General features: G+C 35.3%; 1 protein-coding gene across 1 annotated transcript in view; it reads right to left on the reverse strand.

Moving 5' to 3' along the window:
- RyR (Ryanodine receptor) overlaps window positions 1-21611 on the reverse strand; it is a 602377-nt gene that overhangs the window by 460001 nt on the left and 120765 nt on the right. Inside the window, 3 exon segments of the mRNA XM_089093383.1 lie at window positions 13763-13887; window positions 15912-16081; window positions 16769-16940. Of these exon segments, the coding sequence (XP_088949509.1) occupies window positions 13763-13887; window positions 15912-16081; window positions 16769-16940 (467 nt within the window).

Raw genomic sequence — 21611 nt, forward strand, 5'->3', positions numbered from 1 at the left:
TCAGATAATCTACCTGCTCTAGTTGTTGTCGACAAACACCTAGTAGTAGTGGATGAAATCTAAAGAGTAGAAAAGTCATTTTATCATGTATATAGTTTCTTTTATTAATAAACAATTTCACATACATCTTTAGAACATTTTATTATCAGGGCACTAAAATCAATATTAAATACACTTGTAAGTATATTCTCCACTAGAAAATCGTTCAATTGAGGTAAGTCAACGTAGATGTTAAGAAACTGCTTGTAGGTGTAGCCACGACATCTGAACATGAAAAAGAGTAGTGCATGAAATCCACATGTCTTAGTCGTTAAATCCTGTGCTCTTCGTTGATATTCAATAATGGTTTTCCCTCTGCTTTTAACAAAGTTACTGATATATGGAACTCAGAATTTATACAATAGGCCAAAAGGATAGAAAAATTCAATATTCTTTGCTGTTTGAAAGATGCATAGCCAATGACCGGTCTTCAATGTTGACGGGCTGCTATTAACAATGATAAAGGTCTTGTTAACACTTGGAATTTTTTCAGTGAAGTCTGAAGGTACGTACTAGGAGTTTTGCCGGGACATGTATGAATCCATACTAAAAACGTTGAGTGTGTAATTTGTTTTTATGGTGCTATGTCTAGTAGAACCCTACCATCGAGTGTGATTTCCCAAGAGGTTTCAAATTGACTTAGTGATATTAACGTGATACTCTCAGTCAGAGCATTAGCAAATGTACACTCTAAAAGTACATTCCCTGTTCGTACTATGGTCATATCTTGCGTGCCAGACAAGTCCAAAACAATAACCCTGTGATTTTTTGAAAAGATCGAATTGTTTAATCAATTTTCAAATAGTTGAAAGTCATGATCTAGGGATTACAGGGTCAATTCTTCCTTAGTTCTAGAGGTTTTTTTGGCAAATGATAGAGTGGACAGTTGAATACCTGTTACTTCACATACAAGTTTTGATAGACCAAAAAAATTAAAATAATGGGGGGAGTCATTTCAGGACCCAATAGTGCCACAGTTATTTACAAAGGTCACTGCCAATAGTGATTGTATACCCCCTTTGACAAATGAGAAATTAATATAGATCAGAGAGTAAGTAGTCATGTTACGTAGAGGTCTGATTGTATTAGAGACCAGAAGTTTAATGTTGTTGCCATTGGCTCTTAGCTTTTCCACTGCCAATGCAACAGAGCTCATTACTTGTTGTTTTTGGACGTGGAGAATTGCCGATGTGATAATGACATTTGCATCGCGTGCTGCGGGGAGTGTTTTTCTTAAAATAAAATTCGATGGGGTTAGCTCTAACTTTATGTCAGTCTTGACATTTGGAGGTAGCCATTGAGATATATTGAATATCTCATTATTTAATTTTCCAACTAGATTATACTCATGGTTCACTGCAGTAGTCAAATCACCGTCATTATCAACACCTGTTAGATATTCATAGCCTAATGATTGTCCTCTCATCTCCTTGTACGCCTTTGGCGTCATCATCCTAAACTGTATGTAGCTTGCATAGCTGGAAATATTGTTGCTTGGTCTCACATATGCCCCATCACTGAACACATTACTTTTCTTGAATAGATTTTGTAAAATACATCTAATACAGGATAGACCGTCACTAGCATTCGGAGTCTTAGAATCTGACTTTTTTTTCGCCACGAGATTTACATCAATAAATGTTGATAACAAATAAGTGAAATAGTCTTCATTGGAAAATATTTGAAAGTGTATATTTTCCGAGAGGGGTTGTTGAGGGTGGAATTGTTCATAGTAGCTATACTTAAAACTCAACTTAACAATGAGGGCATTTCACCAATTCAATGAGGAGGTTATTGATGGACATGACTCCCGGCGGGGGAGATAAGCCATCTTAAGAGAAGAAAGTATTCTTTTATCTAACAATCTTTTACCTTTTCTTCTTCTTCTGCTTATTGACCTTCGTTGTTTTATTTCTCAAAGTCCTTTTTGATGTCCTTTGCTTCCTGCCTGGGTGGAGACTGATGAGTGAATGACTCGAACGCATCCTTTTCAATCCCTCCCCATTTTGTCGAGATTTTAAGTGTTCACCAGCGGCTCTTGCTGAAGTTCTAATATTTTCCTTAACACTCTCCTTGAAATTCTTGCCCAACCCCCAGTCCTGTAGTGTGGGGGCAGCAAAATTTGATGCAGCAGGCACAAGATATTTTCTGGCAAGGGGTAGTGCAGAACGAAATAGCCTAGCAAACGAGCTACCAAGACCATAGCCCGACATTGTAGTACGCCCCTTGTAGTAGTCTAGTCCATTGCCTATTCGACGTGGACTCACAGCACCAACATAACAATTGATATCGGGACAGACAAACGGATTTCTTACTTTGGTTAGTTTATATGATTGTGCTGTCGCTAACAATGGGTTGAAAATGGCATCTAGTCGATGCTAAGCCTTTTGAAATTGCTAGAGAATAATCTAATTAGGTTCTCAGTGTTAACTAACAGAGTTCCCAATAGGAAGTACTGACAGGAATATACTGAAGATGCTTTATATTGTAGTGATGAACATGTTCTTGATTGGTTTTTCGTTCAAGAACTCGTAGGAGGGGAACATTTGAATTACCAACCCGAGATGTTTCCACAAATGAAGCGTAGAGAAATATACAAGTGTCTGTGGAGAAGGCAGGTTGGTAGTCAGCAAAAATGAAATTAGTGTTTCCAGCACTTCTACCGTTGATTATATTGAGCTTAAAGCCAAGAACGTCCTTTAAGTTATCATTGAGAATAATCTTTTCATTGGCAATAGGTGAACTAATGTAGATCTTGCCCTCCTCCTTTGAATAGTTGAAATGAAAAGCTCCTTTTTTACGAGCAGAAATTCTTTTATTGATAGTACGACATAAATCATTCATGCAGGTGAGCTCCTCGTAGGGTAATTCAATATATGGATAATCCATCCAATTGATTTTTTTAATTTGTTCTTGATCACCTGGTGGTGGAGGCCAATCATAGGGTCTAATTTTTATTTCATATTTACGATCCTTTCTCAGGATGTCATAGGTATTTTTGAGAATACAGTCGACAAGAGCCACTTCATATGCACCGTCAAATTTAACGGCGGGGGAGATTGTTGTCCAAAAATCACTTGTCGTATTCAAGTCATTGTAGAGAGGATCGGAAACGTTGGATATGAAAGTTACATAGAAATCATTGGAAATTGTCAATATCTTCAACACCAATCAAAGAATCAAAATCAGAGTTGTATCCTAGCCATCGAACAAGTAACTATTTCTTACCCCTGCGAGTAGGTGTCTTTAATATTTTTTTCAATTTTATAGATTTGACTAGCATTTTTAACTTTTTGCAATTCATAGTCATAAAAGCCACCGAGAATCTCTTCAATCTTTGGTATCACGCAGGCGATAAGTTATGGGTTTAGTGTCTAGGATTTTTGCCACTTTAAAAAGTTCAGTGGACCACAAGTAATTCACCTTTTCAAAAAAATTAGTTGTTCTATTAATTCTACCAATATCACCAACATTGAATTTATTTGTCTTCTTCTTGACTTTTTATTCATTGGAATATTGTTTAAGAAAGGTGTCAATTTTATTATGATCATAATGATAAACGTCAGTTGGTGTAGAGTTTGACAATGATTGATGAGGTCGTTGATTATAAATCAACATGATTTTATCTAGATCATGAATAAAATCCGGCGTATTTTTCAATGTACAATATCTTGAAATTAAAAGTCGAATAGTTCTTATCAATCGTTCGGCCAATGCAGCCTTTATAGGACTGTGACTATGATAGAGCAGTGTACTATATTTCTCTAGTACATTTGCAACATGAGGATTAACAAATTCACTACTGCGATCCGTTTGAATTTTTTTATATGAATCCTGTTCGAGAATACTTTCAATGGCCTGTGCAACTTCAACACCTCTCTTTGATCGCAATGGAATTGCATATCCATAGCGACTAAAAACACTGATTGCAAGTAGAATGTACTTGTACGGTGTATTGTGACGTCTTTGAAGCTCATCTAGAGTCAGGAGATCTGCTTGCATTATATGCAATGGGTAAAAGGCTTTAGTTTTTCGATATTGATTGGCACGAAGTGTATGTTTTCTATGCAGAGTGTAACTTGCTTCATTTTGTAGATAGTCTTGTAAACTGTTAGTGCGAACACCCGTGACTTTGGACAGAGTTGTGGGGGAACTTAAACTCCCCGCCTCGCCAATATTTTCATAAACACCTTTCAGAACTTCAGCCATTTTGAACGTAAACACGTTGTGTAACGTCCGCTACCCTTTTGTATACTTGCTACTGCTGGTGGTGACGTTAACTTGATACGTCTTCGCTTCTTTCTATCCATCAGTTGTATGCTCGTATTTTCCAAAATTTATTTAAAATCTTCTTCTTCTTCTTCTTCTTCAAGTTCTTCTTTTAATGTTGACGATGATGATGGTGCTCGTTCATTTAATTTTTTTTAGAATTTGTATATTGCCAATAAGATTTTTGGGGAAGTTTAATGTATTTAGAAAGTTGTATAGACGAGTGTCAAATGATAATATTCCTTTACGATTTGTAACCATGTCATACATTAAATCAAGTAGATTATAACTCTTGCCCTGAATTATAATCCTTTCCCCATTGCTCTAAACGTGAATTTGATCACTTTCCAAGAGATGGGTTAGAAATCCTTTTATTTTTTCAAGAAATTTGTGGGGGCATATATTTACAAATTTAAATAAAATCGAATCCAAGTCCTCCTTCTTTAATTGTTCCAGCAGTAGATTCTTGAGAAGATGATTCTCTTTTGGGATCAGCAGTAGTGGGCTTCGATCGATAGAGTTTGTCCACTCGACGATGTGTATCTTGAAGTAATATCAGTTTTTTATCATCCTCAATAGTTTGATTGTCAATGAATTTACTCAGATTGTCCTCAAAGCGTTCGACGGGTGAGAGAGCGAGTTCTATTGGAGTCAATTTATAGGGTCTAGCCATCTAGAGAAAACTGTTTACAAGTCCTGTAATTATTGGCAGTAAAAGTCTAAAAGAGCTACCTCCTGCCTGACGAAGACATTTACTTTTAAAATTATTTACTTTCTTTTCATAGCCCCCAGTACGTAAAAATGACACATTTTTATTTTACTTTTTCTTAACTACATATTTTATTTTAAAATTAACCACGGTAAAATTTAAAAAAATTTAAGATATTATATTAATGAAATCATTGTCAATACAGTGTTTGAGTATTGCTTTCTTAAGCTGAGGTTTTGAACTGCATAGAACTGAAAACAAATGCCTATTTTCATGTAGTTTCTTCGGTGTCATGATAGCAAATAATAGGTCTTTTTAGCGTTCACGGGGAGATATGCTGTAATTTCATTGTCGAAAATATCTCTGACTTCACGCAGATCCTCGGGTGTATTTTGATTAAGATCCAGCAGAACATAGCCGTGGGGTTTATTAGTTGCCTGATTGTATGCTGAGAGCAGAAATTTAGGGGTACCTGGATAGATTCGTTTATTGAGGGTTATTAGCGAGCTAGAATCACGAACAACTCTGTAGATGATATAGTAGGTGCAGTTCAATGCAAGTGTTCGCATACCTTTGCTCTGATGAAAGAGATTGTGTAGAACCAGAGTAACGGAAATCTATTCATGATGAGAGTGAACAGTGAACAATTGCAGCATTTGCTGGGACCATTGTTCAATAAATTCAGCCATATCGTCAATGATCAGCCAAGAGTTTGGTTCAATAATGCTGAAAACATCAAGTCCCTGTATGAACTGTATCTGCACCGATCCCGTGGTGGCAGCAATTGCTTTTATTCTATTGTATGACTCCTGCCAAATACTATAGCAATAGTAGATTTTTTTGGCTTTTCCGCAAACATTTTATCACAATTTTTAATTATTTTAGTTAAGAGTGTTGTTTTGCCCGACATTGAGGGTCCACACAGAAACGATCTGAATGGTGTTTTAAATTGATACATGTTCATTTCAACAGATCACCTGGACAACTAACTGTAGACCATAATTGTCTAATGACTAAATAATTTCCCTACTACTACTACTACTACTACTACTACTACTACTACTACTACTACTACTACTACTACTCTGTTCTTCAAGAAGAAGACAAAGACGAATAAAGAATCATATTTTTTCTTTTATTATATGCACATAAAAAAGTAAAAATACATTGAAAAAAAAATACACTTTTTTTAAATTTATTCATAATAAGAAATACAACAACATGTACATAGGTACACACACAGAGAGAGAAAAAACACTTTTTTTTTTGTTTATTTATAGAGAAAAAAACATTAAATTAGAGAGAGAGAGCACTTGAGAAAATAAACTTTTTAAAATTTATTTATAATAAAAAAATACAACAACATTTACATAGGTACAAAGAGAAAAAACACTTTTGTTTATTTTTTTATTTATAGAGAAAAAAAACATTAAATTAGAGAGAGATGGCACTTGAAAAAAAAAATCTGCTCTAAGTCCAAAAAAAAAGATATCTTTGGTGACGGTGCGCCCCCCGCGCTGGCGGCGTCCCCCCCCCCGGGCCGCACGGGGGGGGGGGGCGCCAAGAACATAAAAGAACATAAATGTTCATGTGGAAATTCTTGTCCACATAGCGCGTGGGTACTCCTTTGCAACGTTTCTTGATTTCCTCGTCGTATGTCTGTATAAAGTACACCTTCGGACCTACAAACATACCACGGGAAATCAAGTCGCTACCCGTTTCATATTTAAAAAATAAAATATGATTGGGCACCCGACGTTTTACTATCTCAGGGTAAAGACCACCACTCCAATTGGTGTAGTCCATCAGTGAACTGATAATTTCACCGTGCGCCAAATCATCAATTAGATTTGGTGTTTTTACTTTGAGCAGTAGAGAATCCGTGTCACCGTAGCAGACCTCTACTTGCTCCTTTTCCGGCCACCGTACCCTAGCCACATTGTAGTACAATTCCAATTTGAGCTTTTTTGAGATCTCCAAGATAGCACTGCCTGCAGCAATATTTTTATTCAAGACAATGCGTCTTTTTTTCCTATTCAAAAGTACCATGTCCGGGCCAATGATTGCACAGGAAGTGTAATTCGGATCGCCAATAATTCGAGCACATTGTTCTGGATTGGTCACAACGTCACAACGATTCCTATTGCGAACACTCTCACACATTTTACCAAAAGCCAAATTTAAAATGAGTTTATAGATTTCTTATTCGGCTTTTGTCTGGGCTGCAGAACGTTTGCCGACAAAAGTGTCAACAAACGTTTTTAGATAGGGTTTTTGACTAGACTCGAGTGGTCTGTTAACCTTTGTGACGTTGAAATCGTTTGTGCACTTCAATTTTGACGACATTTTATGAATAACTATGTTTTTTTTTCGGCAGAAGGTCAGCAATAAATTTTTGTTCTGAAGGTGTCCAATGCAATCCGTCCATCTTGATTAAATGTCTGTTGTGAGGGCTCAGAGTCCTTATTCACAAGTATATTTATGAATGGAAAAACAAAATCCTTTACTGAATCGTGAAGTTCGACTGGTATCTCTCCGTCAATTTAAAAAAACCATCCAACCGGTCCATTCTCCTCAACACTTTTAATTTTGGGGAAATGGGGAGCTTGAGGATCATTGAGCCATTTATAGTCACCGCAAGGTAGTGCATAATGGGACATGGCCGAGGGGTAGAGAGAATTCATATCGAGGAAAACTGCATTCGATTTTGTCCCCGTCTTCTCTCGGATCGGTTCTCTGGATCGGTTTCCAAGATACGGTCCCCGTGAAAAACAAAACCCCCCTCATTGACCTCTCGATGAACAGATGCTGATCAATGTCAGTGATTAGCCCAATTTTTTCTCCACTAATTTTCAGGATGAGGTCCATCACTAGATGAGGCGAAGAAAAATAATAACCCAAATCAAGATTCAACTCCTCATAGATTTTATCCGTATTTTTACACATGATGTCTAACAAAGTTAACACGTCACTCGACAAATACAGCTTGCAGTAGTCAAACCCATTTTTACACCCTCCCTCTGCCCAAACTTTTTTAGCAAAACTGTATTCCTTGGGGATGCAACCAACATCGTGAAGACTGTCGTAAAACGACTCAATGCAAGGAACAGTCTCCTCGGCGAATCTCGACTTGGAACAATAATGATCATAAGGATAGATATCCTTGACCGTTAACAAATCATATAAATCATTTGGAAATTGTTGCTTGAGAAGGCGGAAAGCATTGCAGCCGTCATCATTTTTCTGCACTTGAATTAATTCGCTCAATGATTTGAGGAAAAAACAGTAGGAATCCAAAAAGCGAATTTTATTCGTGTACTCAACGCCAGCTTCAACAAATATCCACATAAATTCCAAAACAAGCAACTTTTCTGCGGATTTAGGTATGATTTTGTACGCAAAGCTGTCTATCACCCATGCATCATCATCTACTGTTCCATTTCTTTGAAGATGTGCCAATGCTGGTAGCACATACTTTAGATCATAGTTAGAGTTATAGATAAAAACCGGTAGAAAAAGTTGTTGTTTAATTTTTAAATTACACGAATTGTGAGCCCACCCTCGAAAGCTACTTTTTCTCGTTGAAATGAGGTCAATAAGGTGATTGTGGTCCTGGACTAAGTCTTTTGGGGCGAGGGCCCCCCTACAAACCCAGAAAGTTGTCCTCTTTTCCAATGCCAGTTGCTCTTTATCCGACAATGTCATTGGATAATTGGTATGACGTAATCATGAAATTGCCTTGTTTGCCGTTTTTATTAAAGAAACCAATAACTTTTCCATACTGCCCTCCTCGTCCATAGTAAAAAAAATCTTCCAATTGCATTTTATTGTTGGCGTCGCGCTGGGCGTGCGCATAGGAACACGCAACTAGTTTGTGTTCCTTGACTATATTTGGCCTTGATGGGTTCGATACCTCAACCAGTCTTGTTTCACAGTCTAAAGACACTTTATGCGATTGCAGAAGGGAATTTTGAAAATTTTTAAGTTGTAAAATATCTTTGCCTTCTGCCGACAATTCAAGTCTTTGATTCCCATGAATTTTGCAATGCCCCATGTGATCTGAGAATGTTCGCTCAGATGTGAATGGGGAAAGGCACATGGGGCAATAGAAACGTTCTCCAAATTTTCTGCCTTGAGATAGGAAAAAATGAATATAAGAATTTACATCTTTGGGAGGTTCGTAAATGACCCATACCCAATTTTTAACATTTTCCACCATCGGTGTCCTCACTGAGTACAAAACCCCTTTTTTATTCGGTTTTTTACCCCCATCTACAAATTCTGTGTCGTACTGGAGAACAACCACCCCCACCCCCAGATTTTCATTTTCTTTTTCGAAAATTCTTAATTCTTTAAAGGACACCGGATACATTACCTCTAAACAATCAAAATTTACTTTAGGGAAATTTTTCCCACCGTTGCGTGCAAGTCTGTCAAGATTTTTCATTGTCGATTCATTTTTTAATGTCCCATGGGCCGTTGCTAAAAATGCAAATTTGAAGAATTGCAGTCCAGCGTCAAAATACAAACCCTGAACTTCTTTGGTAGCCGACAAATCTGGTTGGTATTTAATTTTTATATTACCTACTCCCCTTAAAATAAAGTTTTTTTTAAATCTACTGAGATTCAGATCCATGCGTTCAATGTTTAAAATGGTGTACCCACTCACCCTATAATTAATTTTATCAAAATTTTAAATTTTTTTTTTTACCCATTTTAAAATTTTTTATTAAAATTCGTTTAGACATGGTTATAATTTGTGTTTGCCTGTCGAAAAATGAAAATAAAAAACGTCCCCGGATGTCCCCTTTTGTAAATAAACTTTTTGATTCACCGATGCTTTAATTCCCCCCCGACCTCCCCAATTCTGGATCTGAACCTCAATAAGTGCTCGAATTCTGTCGATATAGCTATGGAGAACTTTCACGGGGTCATTTAAAATAATGTTCGCGTTTTCCTCGGGAAGGCTAAAATCTACCCTGTATGTTTGCAAATGGCTTAGAGCAGATTCTAACAGATAAAAATCAGACAATTCCGGGGACGTAGCACTATTTTCATGTCCTGTCCCTGTTTGTTCAGGACTCAATTCACTAATTGTAAAGTTGCTGTTAAAAATGTCCCCGGAAAAATGAGCTGCTGTTGTATTACTACTACTATCTATACTATTAAGTGGAATGGTGGAGGAGGGTGACAGGGAATTGTCATTAATACCATTCCCAGTCTGTTCAATCCGATTGGGGGGGTGTGGCATAAGGTTCCCTAGTACATGCTTCAAGGTTTTTGGTAACAATTGGCTGAGCCAGTCTGTATTTTCCTCTAATGGAATTTCGCTATGAGGACCCGGTTCAGATTTACTAGTAACATCACCTAAATATTCACGCATGAAACTATCTGCCCACTCTGGGTCCTCAAGCATGTCAATATCGCAAGTTAAGTCCTCCAGGCTGGCCATTTCCCCAAAAACATCGTTAAGGAAAAAACGATGCCACTCCTCTTTGCCACTCCAAATTCTCTAGAACCAGTGTTGGTTCATCCCTGAACTCTGCTGGTGGTGACAGAATTGGTTCTGTTAATACACTTGCTTCATCACTCAATGGTGTCGCTGGTGGTGCTATATCTTTAATCTGTAGAAAAAAAAGTTTTTTTTATTTTTTATGTAAAATAATCATTTTTTTTCTTTATAGTTAATGAACTTTGTCAATTAAAATATTGGATGGGCCTTTTTAGAGCCCCCCCCCCCCAACCCCGCCTGGGGGGGCCCCGTGGGTACCGGGAGGGTCCGTCGAGGTAGGAGGATCGATACCCGTTCGAGTTGGGGGTATCGGACTTCACAACACTGTTCAAATAGAACAGCCTCAAATTCTTTCTCGAAAACACCTAAGTGTTTCACTTCATCACTCAATGGTGTCGCTGTTGGTGCTATATTTTTAATCTTTAGAAAAAAAAGGTTTTTATTTTTTATGTAAAATAATCATTTTTTTTTATAGTTAATAAACTTTGTCAATTAAAATGTTGGATGGTCCTTTTTAGATGCCCCCGCCCTCCCCCCTGGGAGGACCCTTGGGAACCGGGAGCTTCCTGTGAGGTAGGCGGATCGATGCCCTGTCGAGTTGGGGGATATCGGACTTCACAACACTGTTCAAATAGAACAGTCTCAAATTCTTTTCTCAAATGCATCTTTTTTTCAAACAAAAATAATTGCTTGAAAATGAGCTCATGCAAAATAATGTCTTCTTCGCATGTGAAAGACATAATCGGAGATTATTAAAAAGACCCTTCTTATCGCAAATACATATCCTGTTTCAAGAACCTCACTAAGCGGATTAAAATTCAGACTATAGCGATGGGAATAATTTGATAGCACCGGATATGCGTGACTGTTTAGTACAAAATATACGACAGTTTGAGAAACAGTGAATAGATTGTTTTTATTTTTAAAAGGAATATTGGAATTATTGCATTAGAATGGGTGTTGGTTAGAAGTTACAAGGTAGGGTGTTTTTTTTTTTTTTTTTTGGTTTTTTGTTTGTGTTTTTTTTATAGAAATGCGTGATAGTTTTATAAGATTTCCTTTATATATAAATAATTTTGTTAATTAAATAAAATTAAATATTTTTTAGAAACAAATTTTAATTTTTAATAATAAAAAGCTATGCGCCTGAGAAAATTTACCTTATTTTTGAAAATAGGGATAGAAAAAATTATGTATATACTTACAAATTCTGACTGGGCTTCTATATCTGAACTCCTTGGCAATACTTGAAGGAGGTCAAGCTCACAATCTTCAGTAGGCAGAGCTGAGTCATTATATGAAGCAGCCCAATCCCTTTTCATCTTCCTTCCAGTTGGCATGGAGCTAACACAATGGTCAACGTGCCATTAAAAGATTTGCGGCCATTGGCTGGTCCAGGTCATGTGTAGTTCTTCCAGCGAATTTGATAATTGATGGTCTTGTGGCTTGCATTAATATACCTTCGCTATATCTTGCTTTCTTTTCAGAAGGGGGGTTATTGCACATATCTTCTTCCTTTAAAAAAAGACAAAAATTTAGCATGAAAAAAAATGCATTTTTGGGTTATTGGAAAATAATTCAGTTTATGTTAGGCATTTAAAGTAGTGTAAAACATTTTTTTTTTCAATTAAATAAATATTTATATTTTCCTTTATTATCAAAATAAATACTCATTGTTACAAATTTAGATTTTTTAGAATGATTTTCAGCTCTTAAACTAAGGTAAGCAGCATAGATTCTAAATTGTTTTGGTTCTTCTTCTAAAGACTAAAAGCATCATTAGGCGAGCCCTACTCCCTATCTATGTACCCCATCCTTCCTGTCTGAGTATCTTGTAAAAGAAAACTTAAACCAACCATTTTGTGAATTAAAAACAAAAAATGCCAATTAGAATTTTTATCCATGCGCTTATCGAAGACGAAAAAAGTCGTAATATATTCTAAATTGTTTTGGTTCTTCTTCTTCTAAAGATTAAAAGCATAAGTAGGCTACTATTATCTAAAAATATCACTAAAATACATTTTTCAGCAGTACATGGTAGCAAACTATAAGTAAGGAACAAACCGAAACTCTAAAAGGGAAGCTTTTGTAACAATTAATACATTAAAAGAATTAACATTTTATTCTAACCCCCAAATTACCGATTGAGACATAATAAATTTTTAAAAAACAGCCCTAAAAAGGTTAACTTATATTTATAAAAATCACACTTTAATTGAAGACGGACATTTAAGTATTTTAAAAAACACCCCTAAAAAAAAAAGCCACTGATCTTGACAAAAAGGAAGCTTTTTGTAACAATTAATACATTAAAGGAATTAACATTTTATTCTAACCCCAAATTACCGATCGAGAGCTAAGCACTTTTTTAAAAAACATCTCTAAAAAGGCACACTGATCTTGATAAAAATCGCACCGTAAATTTCAGTCTATAAGAGAACTATTTAGAGATTTCAGCTCCTGAACAATAGGCTTCTAAGTGTATAAGTACCCTTAGTTTTAGTGTCTGTCTTAAGTAGTCAAAACTTTTTAAAAGAGGTAACCACACAGTGTAAGGAAAGAATTTCTTCCTTAACTTAATGACAAGACAATTTCTTTTTATTATAATAATGAGAAAATTTTTACTCACCAGAAATTGCTTAGAATTATCCATTTTCTATGTAAATGTTTACAAAAAATGTCTGTACTGTTAAGTTGAATAAACTATTCAGAACTGTTGAACAATCTATTTTGAAACCTGAATATATACAAAAAATAATTGCATAACAACGAAACAAGAGATGCTGGTTTTGATTTATCACTAAAAAAAGACATTGAACTTTGAAATTGCGTAAATCTCCTGACAAAGAAAGAGTGTAATGACCCTGTAGAATAGAATTACCTACCAGAAAAACCGGAAGGAACGTAAAGGCTCAGAATTCAAAAGAAGGACTATACTTAAACATGACAGGCTTTCGAATTGAGTTGTAGTTTTTCTTAAGTTTCGCCACTTTAAATCGTTTTGTAAGAATTTCTACTTCATAAACTGGCTAAAAGATCAACATTACTATATTTCTACTCGTATATGCAATAGCTATTTCAATAGATTATATAGTTAATTAAGTTGGGACTAAGACTATAAAGAGGGTAAACCCTTAAGGATTTGTGCGGAATATGGCCAAAATATAACTCTGAAAGGTATCATGGTCCGACAAGTTTACACTGTATAAACAACATAATAAATTGGTGCTTACCTATATCCTCTTCGGGCTCTGCAAAGTAATTAATTAAGTCTTCTAATAGTTTTATCATTTCTATCAGACTAACTTGACGGAAAAGTGTCGAAGTTCTCCTATTCGTTTGAAGACGATCTAAACCCCTAAAAATAAAAGTTTCAGGATAAAATAAAACTGATATTGGTTTAGCTTTTTGAGAATTTAAATCATGCACTAAAAGTTAGTAATATCAAGGCCAGTGAAAAAACATTGAGGGCCTTGTAAATTAGTCTGTAGTTTTCTGCAAGCTGGTCAAAGACCTTATAACTCTTAAGAGTAATTTGGGTTCTTTATATAAATTCACACTCGCTTGTGTTCCAAACGCAGACAATATGAGCCTTTTCTTGGTGTCATGACGTCCAAATGGACCTCAAATTAGAAGTGGTGCCCTTGTATAATTAAACTTTCTATTGGATCTTTAACTTTTGCCTCGGTTTGTCTTTTGTCATTATGTCAGACAGATCGCCAAAAATTTGTTTCTTTCAATTGTTCAGGTAGTGGGACAAAAACTTTTTTTTTCTTTCCACGATTTATCTAGTCCAGGTTTTAGATTTTACAAGGTATGGAAGGCATTCACGGCCACCTTTGTTTCTATTCATTGTTCAGGTGGTGGGACAAAAACATCTTCTTTTGCCTTGGCTTGTCTTTTGCCATTATGAAAGACATATCGCCGAACCTTTGTTTGCTTTAATTGCTAAGGTGGTGGGACAAAAACTTCTTTGTCTTTCAGCAATTTATCCAGTCCATATCTTTGATTTTCAAAGGTATGGTAGGTATTGATGACCTTATCCATGTCAAAATCCAAAACTCAATCTTCATTGCTACTCAATCACCGAACCTTTATTTCATTTAATTGTTCAGGTGGTGGGACAAAAACTTCTTCCTTTGCCTTGGCTTGTATTTTGTCATTATGAAAGACATATCGCCGAACCTTTGTTTTCTTTAATTGCTAAGATGGTGGGTCAAAAACTTCTTTGTCTTTCAGCAATTTATCCAGTCGATATCTTTGATTTTCAAAGGTTTGGTAGGTATTGATGACCTTATCCATGTTAAAATCCAAAATCAATCGTCATTGCTATCATTATCAATTTGTTTGCTTCGTTACACCTCGGCTTATCTTTCGTCATTATGAAATACATATCGCCGAAAAATATTGTTTCAGTATAAATGTTCTGTTTCAGGACTTATCGAGGTAATTCCTGACTCGATGGAAAAACAAGCTAATTACTAAATCGATGCATAAAGGTGCTGGATCCAAACTATGACAAATGAAACTTAGAGAGAAAAAAAAACTATCAAAATGAAAAATAAAATCAAAAAGGGTGAAAAAACGAGGATTTTCATTTGTCATGTATAGACAGTGTGGTCTGAGAATGTATTTGATCCAAACTATGGATTCGTTTGGTTCAAAATGTCGTGACTTGGCACAAAAATGTCTGAGTCCTGACTCAACACAAAAAAAAAACAAGTTCCGATTTAGTGCAAAACGAACTAGCTCCCGATTTAACAGAAAAAAGAGCTAATTTCTTTTACTATTTAGATAAAAAAAAGCCAGGAAACGGCTCACTACTCGCTGGACATCCCTGTCCAAGCGGTGACCAAAACAAATTAATTTTAAAACAGTGTGTTTTTTCTCTCAAGGTTGAAGTACCTTGATCAGCCCAGACTAAATGGAATTTCGAGACTTGGAATATTTTTGATGATTATGAGCCCTACCCTGGGCTTCTTGACCTTGATCATAAGCCGTTCGACAACAAAGGCATAGCCTCATTCTTATTTGTGCTGACTTTTGTTTGTTAGAAGTGCGACTTGATTATTCCTTTTGACTTTCTTTAATCTAAAGTTTTATATCTAAGGGATCACGAATGAATATTTATATTCACTCCTGTTTGTTTTGACTCTGGCTTTATTGTTCATTCAGACTTATTTTAGGTCTGATTTGTTATGGGAGTCTATTTATCCTCCATTTTGGGTTTGATATCACTATTAATTTATCTGTGAAAAAAAACTTTTGGAAAAAGCTATTCAAAATTAATCGTAAAATGACTCAAAACAGAAAAAAATACCTGAAATCGCTCATAAGAACATTTAAATTATTATAGTTAAAACAATAAAATAACATGCTTACATTATGAATCGATTGAACAGTGAACTGCATTTTCTGATAACGCGGGCTGTCCTAGATTCTTCCTCTTGAGACCTGCTAAATTCCAGGCCATCGTCCATTTTACCCTCTTCGTGAAGAACAGCTTGTTTTTCTTCCACCTTGCCAACGCCTTTCTTTTTTGTTTCATATGTCTAACATAAAGACAACTTTATTTTAGTATAAGCATTAAATAAAAGAAAAAAGAATAAAAAAGAGTAAAAGCGAATTCGCAGCCTATATTTGAACATGAGTAAAAGAATTTTGAAACTGTTTTATTGGAAAATAAAAAGTCCTTGGGATATCCCATAATCCCGAAAATCAATTGATTCTTCGATTGATCAATCGATCATTCAATTGATCAATCAATTTGTCAATCGATCTTCGTCTTTCATCTGTCACTCTGTCCCTTCCATTCCCTTTCCGTATTTCTCTTTCATCTCTCTGTTTCTTCCTCTCTCTTTCTCACTATAGCTGTCTGTGGAAACCTTTTCTTACCTTCATGTCTGTAAGCACTTTTCTGACCAACATTTCCTTTTTTTAATTTTTATTACTATTCCATGATGTACGTCAGGTATTCCATAATAGAGCCCTCTTTCAAGCCATTTCTCTCTCTTCATCAATTCTAAATATTTTCCTCTAATACATACTTGGTTACTTGTCACCTAAAATGTCACCTTGTCTTCTCTGTTCACCGTTTTTATATTCCGTTAAATGACTTTGTTTCAAGGGAGTTTTAACACCCTAAACAAGTTACATTTAAAACGAACTCTCGATAAGGTTTTCTTCTGAAAAAGCAATACAAGTAGCATAACCCCAACCTTTCTAGTTCTACTACTGACCTTATACGATAGATATAATCCTGACTCGATATGCTGAACAATCACAGTGCTGTCTCCATATTTGATGAAAGGAGAACCAATAATTTCCAAGTCCTTATCTTCAAGAATAACTTTATTGTCATCTTTCTCTTCTCGCAAATAAAAATTGGATGCGGCCATCGTGGCTTCGTCCCTAAAATAAAAGGTACAATTAGAAAAAAAAAGTTGTCAAAATCAGGAAATCAGTTTCGGGAGGAGACACGTAAATTCCTGACTTTGAACTAAATGTTTTGTACTTACCTTTATTTATTAAATGCGTACTATTAATATAACTTTTACGGTGAAATCCCAAACTCTGATGAATGTCGACATTCACCGGTGAAAGTCCGAAATGAGGATATTTAACAAATATTTCGGACATACACAAGGCGACCATGTGTTTGTTGGCATTCACTATGCACTAATGGTGAATGTTGAGCATTTCTGGTATTTATATTTTTGAGTTTCTAACCTAATTTCTAACCCATTTCTGAGATTTATAACCTAACCTGTCACCATCAAACCTTGCATAAGACTAATAAAGCTAACTAGTTAAAAAAAACTGCAAGTCGCTTGGCGTAAGTCCGAAATATTTATTAAATTTCCTTATTTCGGACTTTCACCGGTGATTGTCGACATTCACCAAATTTCAGTCTTTTACGGTAGCATAGCTATTAATCAAATACACTGGTTTTGTAAGATTTTCCTTTTTCTTGGGAGGGAGCAAGGGGTTCAATGCTCCCAATGTTTTCCTTGGCTTATATACTGGTCAGACTTTTCAAAGTGCTTGACCACCATGTCCCAGCCTCAACGTAGTTTTGACTGGTATAACCGAAGCTACACAGGAGTGCAGTCTTGCCATTGCGTGATTCAGATCGTCCCCTTTCTTGGTAATTGTATGGTTGTGACTAGATGCAGGCTTATCGTATCAAAAATTGGACTTTTATATTTATTTTTATATTTATTTATATTTATTTATTTTGTACTTTTATATTTATTTATTTTGTACTTTTTTCTCAAAAGATGAAAAAAAGTCTTAGAATTGCATTTTTCGCATAAAAAGAAAAGAAAAGACTAAGCTCAAACTTCCTTTTTTCAAGTTTAAAGTGTTTTATGAATAAGAAATACCCAATAAAAAACACTGACCGGTAATAAGTACCTTTGTTTCAGATAAAATAAAGATAACCATGACTGATAAAATTTATAAAATATGACAAAATCCTGAAACTTGGAGCGCCATGCTAACTATAATGAAAACACAAATAAACAATTATTTTTAAGACACTGCATCTTAGAGCCCTAAGATCCAATGGGAAATGTTTTGTTTTACAATAGTTTTATGATAAAATTTAAGATCTTAGTTTTAAGCATCAGAATAACATTAAAATTCAAGAAATGGGTTCGTAAAATATATATAAACATAACAGAAAATGGCACCACGTCGTGTTGTATAGCGCCTTCTGCGTGTCCTAGCAGTTTGAAATGAGCTACAAACTAGGGATTAGATGGAACAATTAAATTATCTTTTTTTGGAAAATCTTTTCTATAACAGGCTATAATAAACTTCGTTCTGCCTTATTTTAAAGCTTGGACTTTTTGTCTTTGAAGTAGTTCCATCTCCTAGAAACAATCTGTCGTTATAATCTGAACCATTAAATGTTTCAAATTCTTGAATTTGCGTCTTATAAAACTGAGACGAAGACTCAACAAAAAGGTTGATAGATAAAGCTTATGAACAGATCAGTTCTTTTGTTATGATACTAGAAGCGTCAGTCAATATCTAACATCCCATTTTGGTATAAAGGCCCAATCATTTTGCGCATGCCATCCGAGCGAAGAGGGCGCAGACCGCAGAGAACATCCACAGTTTTGTGGACACTAGTAAAGGGGGGTTTGATTATGAAGAGAATTTTGTTTTGAAACAATAAGAATCATTCAATATCCATTACCCCATTTTGGTCAAAATGCCCGTGGAAAATACCCCCCCCCCTCCTCGGAAAATACTCTGCTGAAAATACCCCCGGTAAATACCCCCCCCCAGAAAATACCCTCCCGGAAAATACATCCCCCCCGCGAAAATTGCCCCACGTGGGAAACACCCCCTGGAAAATACACCCCCAGAAAATACCCCCCCCCCCATCCCCCGGAGAAAACAAGGTTTCCAAATTTGAGAATTTTATTTGAGTTTTTTTTTTTTAGTTTCGTTGAAAAGTGCTAAGAAACAGGAAAAAGAAGAATTTACACACCATAAGTATCATATGAACTTAGAAAAAACCGCAAATCCACTTTTGTTGAAAAGACTTCCACATAAACTTCTGCAATTTAAGGCAGTAGCGGGCGCCAAGTTAAAGAAAAAATTGAAGAAAACAAATATAGACGAACAATCATTAAAATTAAGCTAAAAACATATGACACCAAAAAAATTAAGAAGGTTTAGCTTTCCTTTGAAAGAATAGTTGGCTTTGGAACCAACACATTCTTATTGTTTAAGTTTTTACGGACGAAAACGTTGTCAAATTCTACGAGTTTGTTTTTCTTGTCTTCCAAGTGTAAAACTGCCATAAATCACCATAAGTGAATAAATGAAACCCAAAACGAACTGAAATTACAATAGATAACCTAGTCAAACTTAAAACGAGCAAAAATTAAATCGAGTAGGGCTGACAACACCCATGTCTTCTTGAGACCATAACATCATTTGCACTTTACTAAAAAAAAAAAAAAAAATAACCGTGCATTGTCAGTTTGATATAAATATTCTGATATTTACTCCTTATAGTCTTAATACTTCTTTATTTATTAAAGTAAAAAAAGTGAAAACATGTATGATGTATTTTGTTTTCAGTAGCCTAAAGTGCAAATTATGTTCTCATATTACGAAGGTGAGGGATTGTCAGCCCTACTCATGTTAATTTTTGCTCATTTTGAGTTTTAATCGGTTATTTATTGAAATTTCTGTTCGTTTCGGGTTTAATTCATTTATTGATGGTATTTTGTGGCCGTCTCACGCTTGGAAAATTATTCGAATTTATTTCCAATCATTTTTGGCTTAATTAGGCTCTTTACTAGTCTTTGACAAACTTTTTTTGTGGAAAAAGTTTTTTTAATTATTTTCTGTTCATTTCTTATTGACATAGACTTTTCCATAGAAAAAAATATTTTATGTCTTTTTCTATATTATACTCCATAGTTTTTACTTTGAAAATTATTTGACTTTATTTCTGCTCATTTTTAGTTTTATGAGGCTCTTTACTTTTCTTTAAAGAACTTGTTCAGTATGATTCCTATTAACAGATACTATCTGTAAGCAATTAAATTTTAAAAAAATATGTTTTTCAACTGAAAGTAAGGAGCAACATTAAACCTTAAAACGAACAGAAATTATTACGTACATGAATAGGGTTGCTTCCTCCTTAAGACCTTGCTCTTTACGCTAATACTTTTCTTATATAATTAAAAAAATGCATATTATTCTAGTTAAACGGTCATTGTGTTTCAGGAATTAAGGAATTAGGACAGAAAGTTAAAACATTAGCGTCTTGTGGAAGCAGCAACTGCTTTCATATACGTTGTAATTTCTGTTCGTTTTAAGTTTTGATGTTACTCCTTACTTTTAGTTGAAAAAACTTTTTTTTTAAATTTAATATCTTTAGAAACAAATTTGGGCTATATATTTGCATTGGGGGGGGGGGGGGGTAAAGGATCGTGGGTATGCATGCAAAATGTGTTAGGTGCAATTATCCTGCATATTATGATGTAAGAATTGTTTTCTGACTTCAACCTGTCCAAATACTTTACCTCCTCCCCCTCATGAGAAAATTTATAGTCCAAATTATATATTTCCCATCTATTCTGTCAATTGTCTTTGTCTTGTCTCACGCTAAGCTGAAAGAAACTAACGAAGAAACCTGTTTTTTCTCGAGTTTTACACAGCGTAAACTTGAGTGAGTGGCGTATAATATAGAAGTACCAAAATTCCTTCCCCCAACGGAAAAAAAAGCTCAAATAAAATTCTAAAATTTGGAAAACCTTATTTTCCACGGGGGGGGGGGGGGGAGGGGTATTTTAAACGGGGGGGAAGTATTTTCAACGGTGAATTTTTACGGGGGAGGAGGGGGTCCGTCGGGGGTATTTTCTATCGGGGAGTATTTTCCCGGGGGTATTTTCCGCGGGGGGTATTTTTCGGGGATGTTTTCCGTGGGGGGACGGGATTTTCAAGGGGGTAAACGTCAGCCACCGAGAAACCCAACCTTTTCGGGAAGGTGTTTTATGTTGTCTTACTGTTTTGTCACCACAGCCCAGATAGTACTTCCGGTTCATTATTCGTTGAAATAAAAGGGACACAAAATTGTAAGCGATTACCAGATTTCCTAGATCTTAAAAAGTTTGAAGAAAGAGAGAATTTTGATGTATATTTATTGTAAGCACACGAACTTTACTCTAATTGAAAAGTAGTATCGAGAAGGAAAAGTTATATGAAAACCTTTCCGAATGTTCTCTACAAGAATGCTTTAAACATATTTTTAATAATAGAGTTTTACTTGATGAAATATAACTGAGAAATCTGTAGTGTAGCTTGGGAGCCAAATATTTGCATTCCAATTCTTGATCCTTTTTTTTTTTTTTTTACTGTTTATAAATATGTCCGGTTTTCTTGCGATTTCTTGCGTTGTTGTATTTAGCAAGTGGGGTGCTAGAAGTTTTTGTAACTTTTTTTTTTTTTTGCACATTTCCTAAGTTTGTCCCTTTAGACTAAAGTTCCATTATATAGATCCACAGATATGTCTATGCACCATCTTTATTTTTCCACTATTTTGGCAAAATT

Source organism: Artemia sp. Qi Xiang Cuo, chromosome 8, assembly GCF_049724085.1.
Source record: "Artemia sp. Qi Xiang Cuo chromosome 8, ASM4972408v1, whole genome shotgun sequence".
In the NCBI taxonomy this organism is placed as follows: Eukaryota; Metazoa; Arthropoda; class Branchiopoda; order Anostraca; family Artemiidae; genus Artemia; species Artemia sp. Qi Xiang Cuo.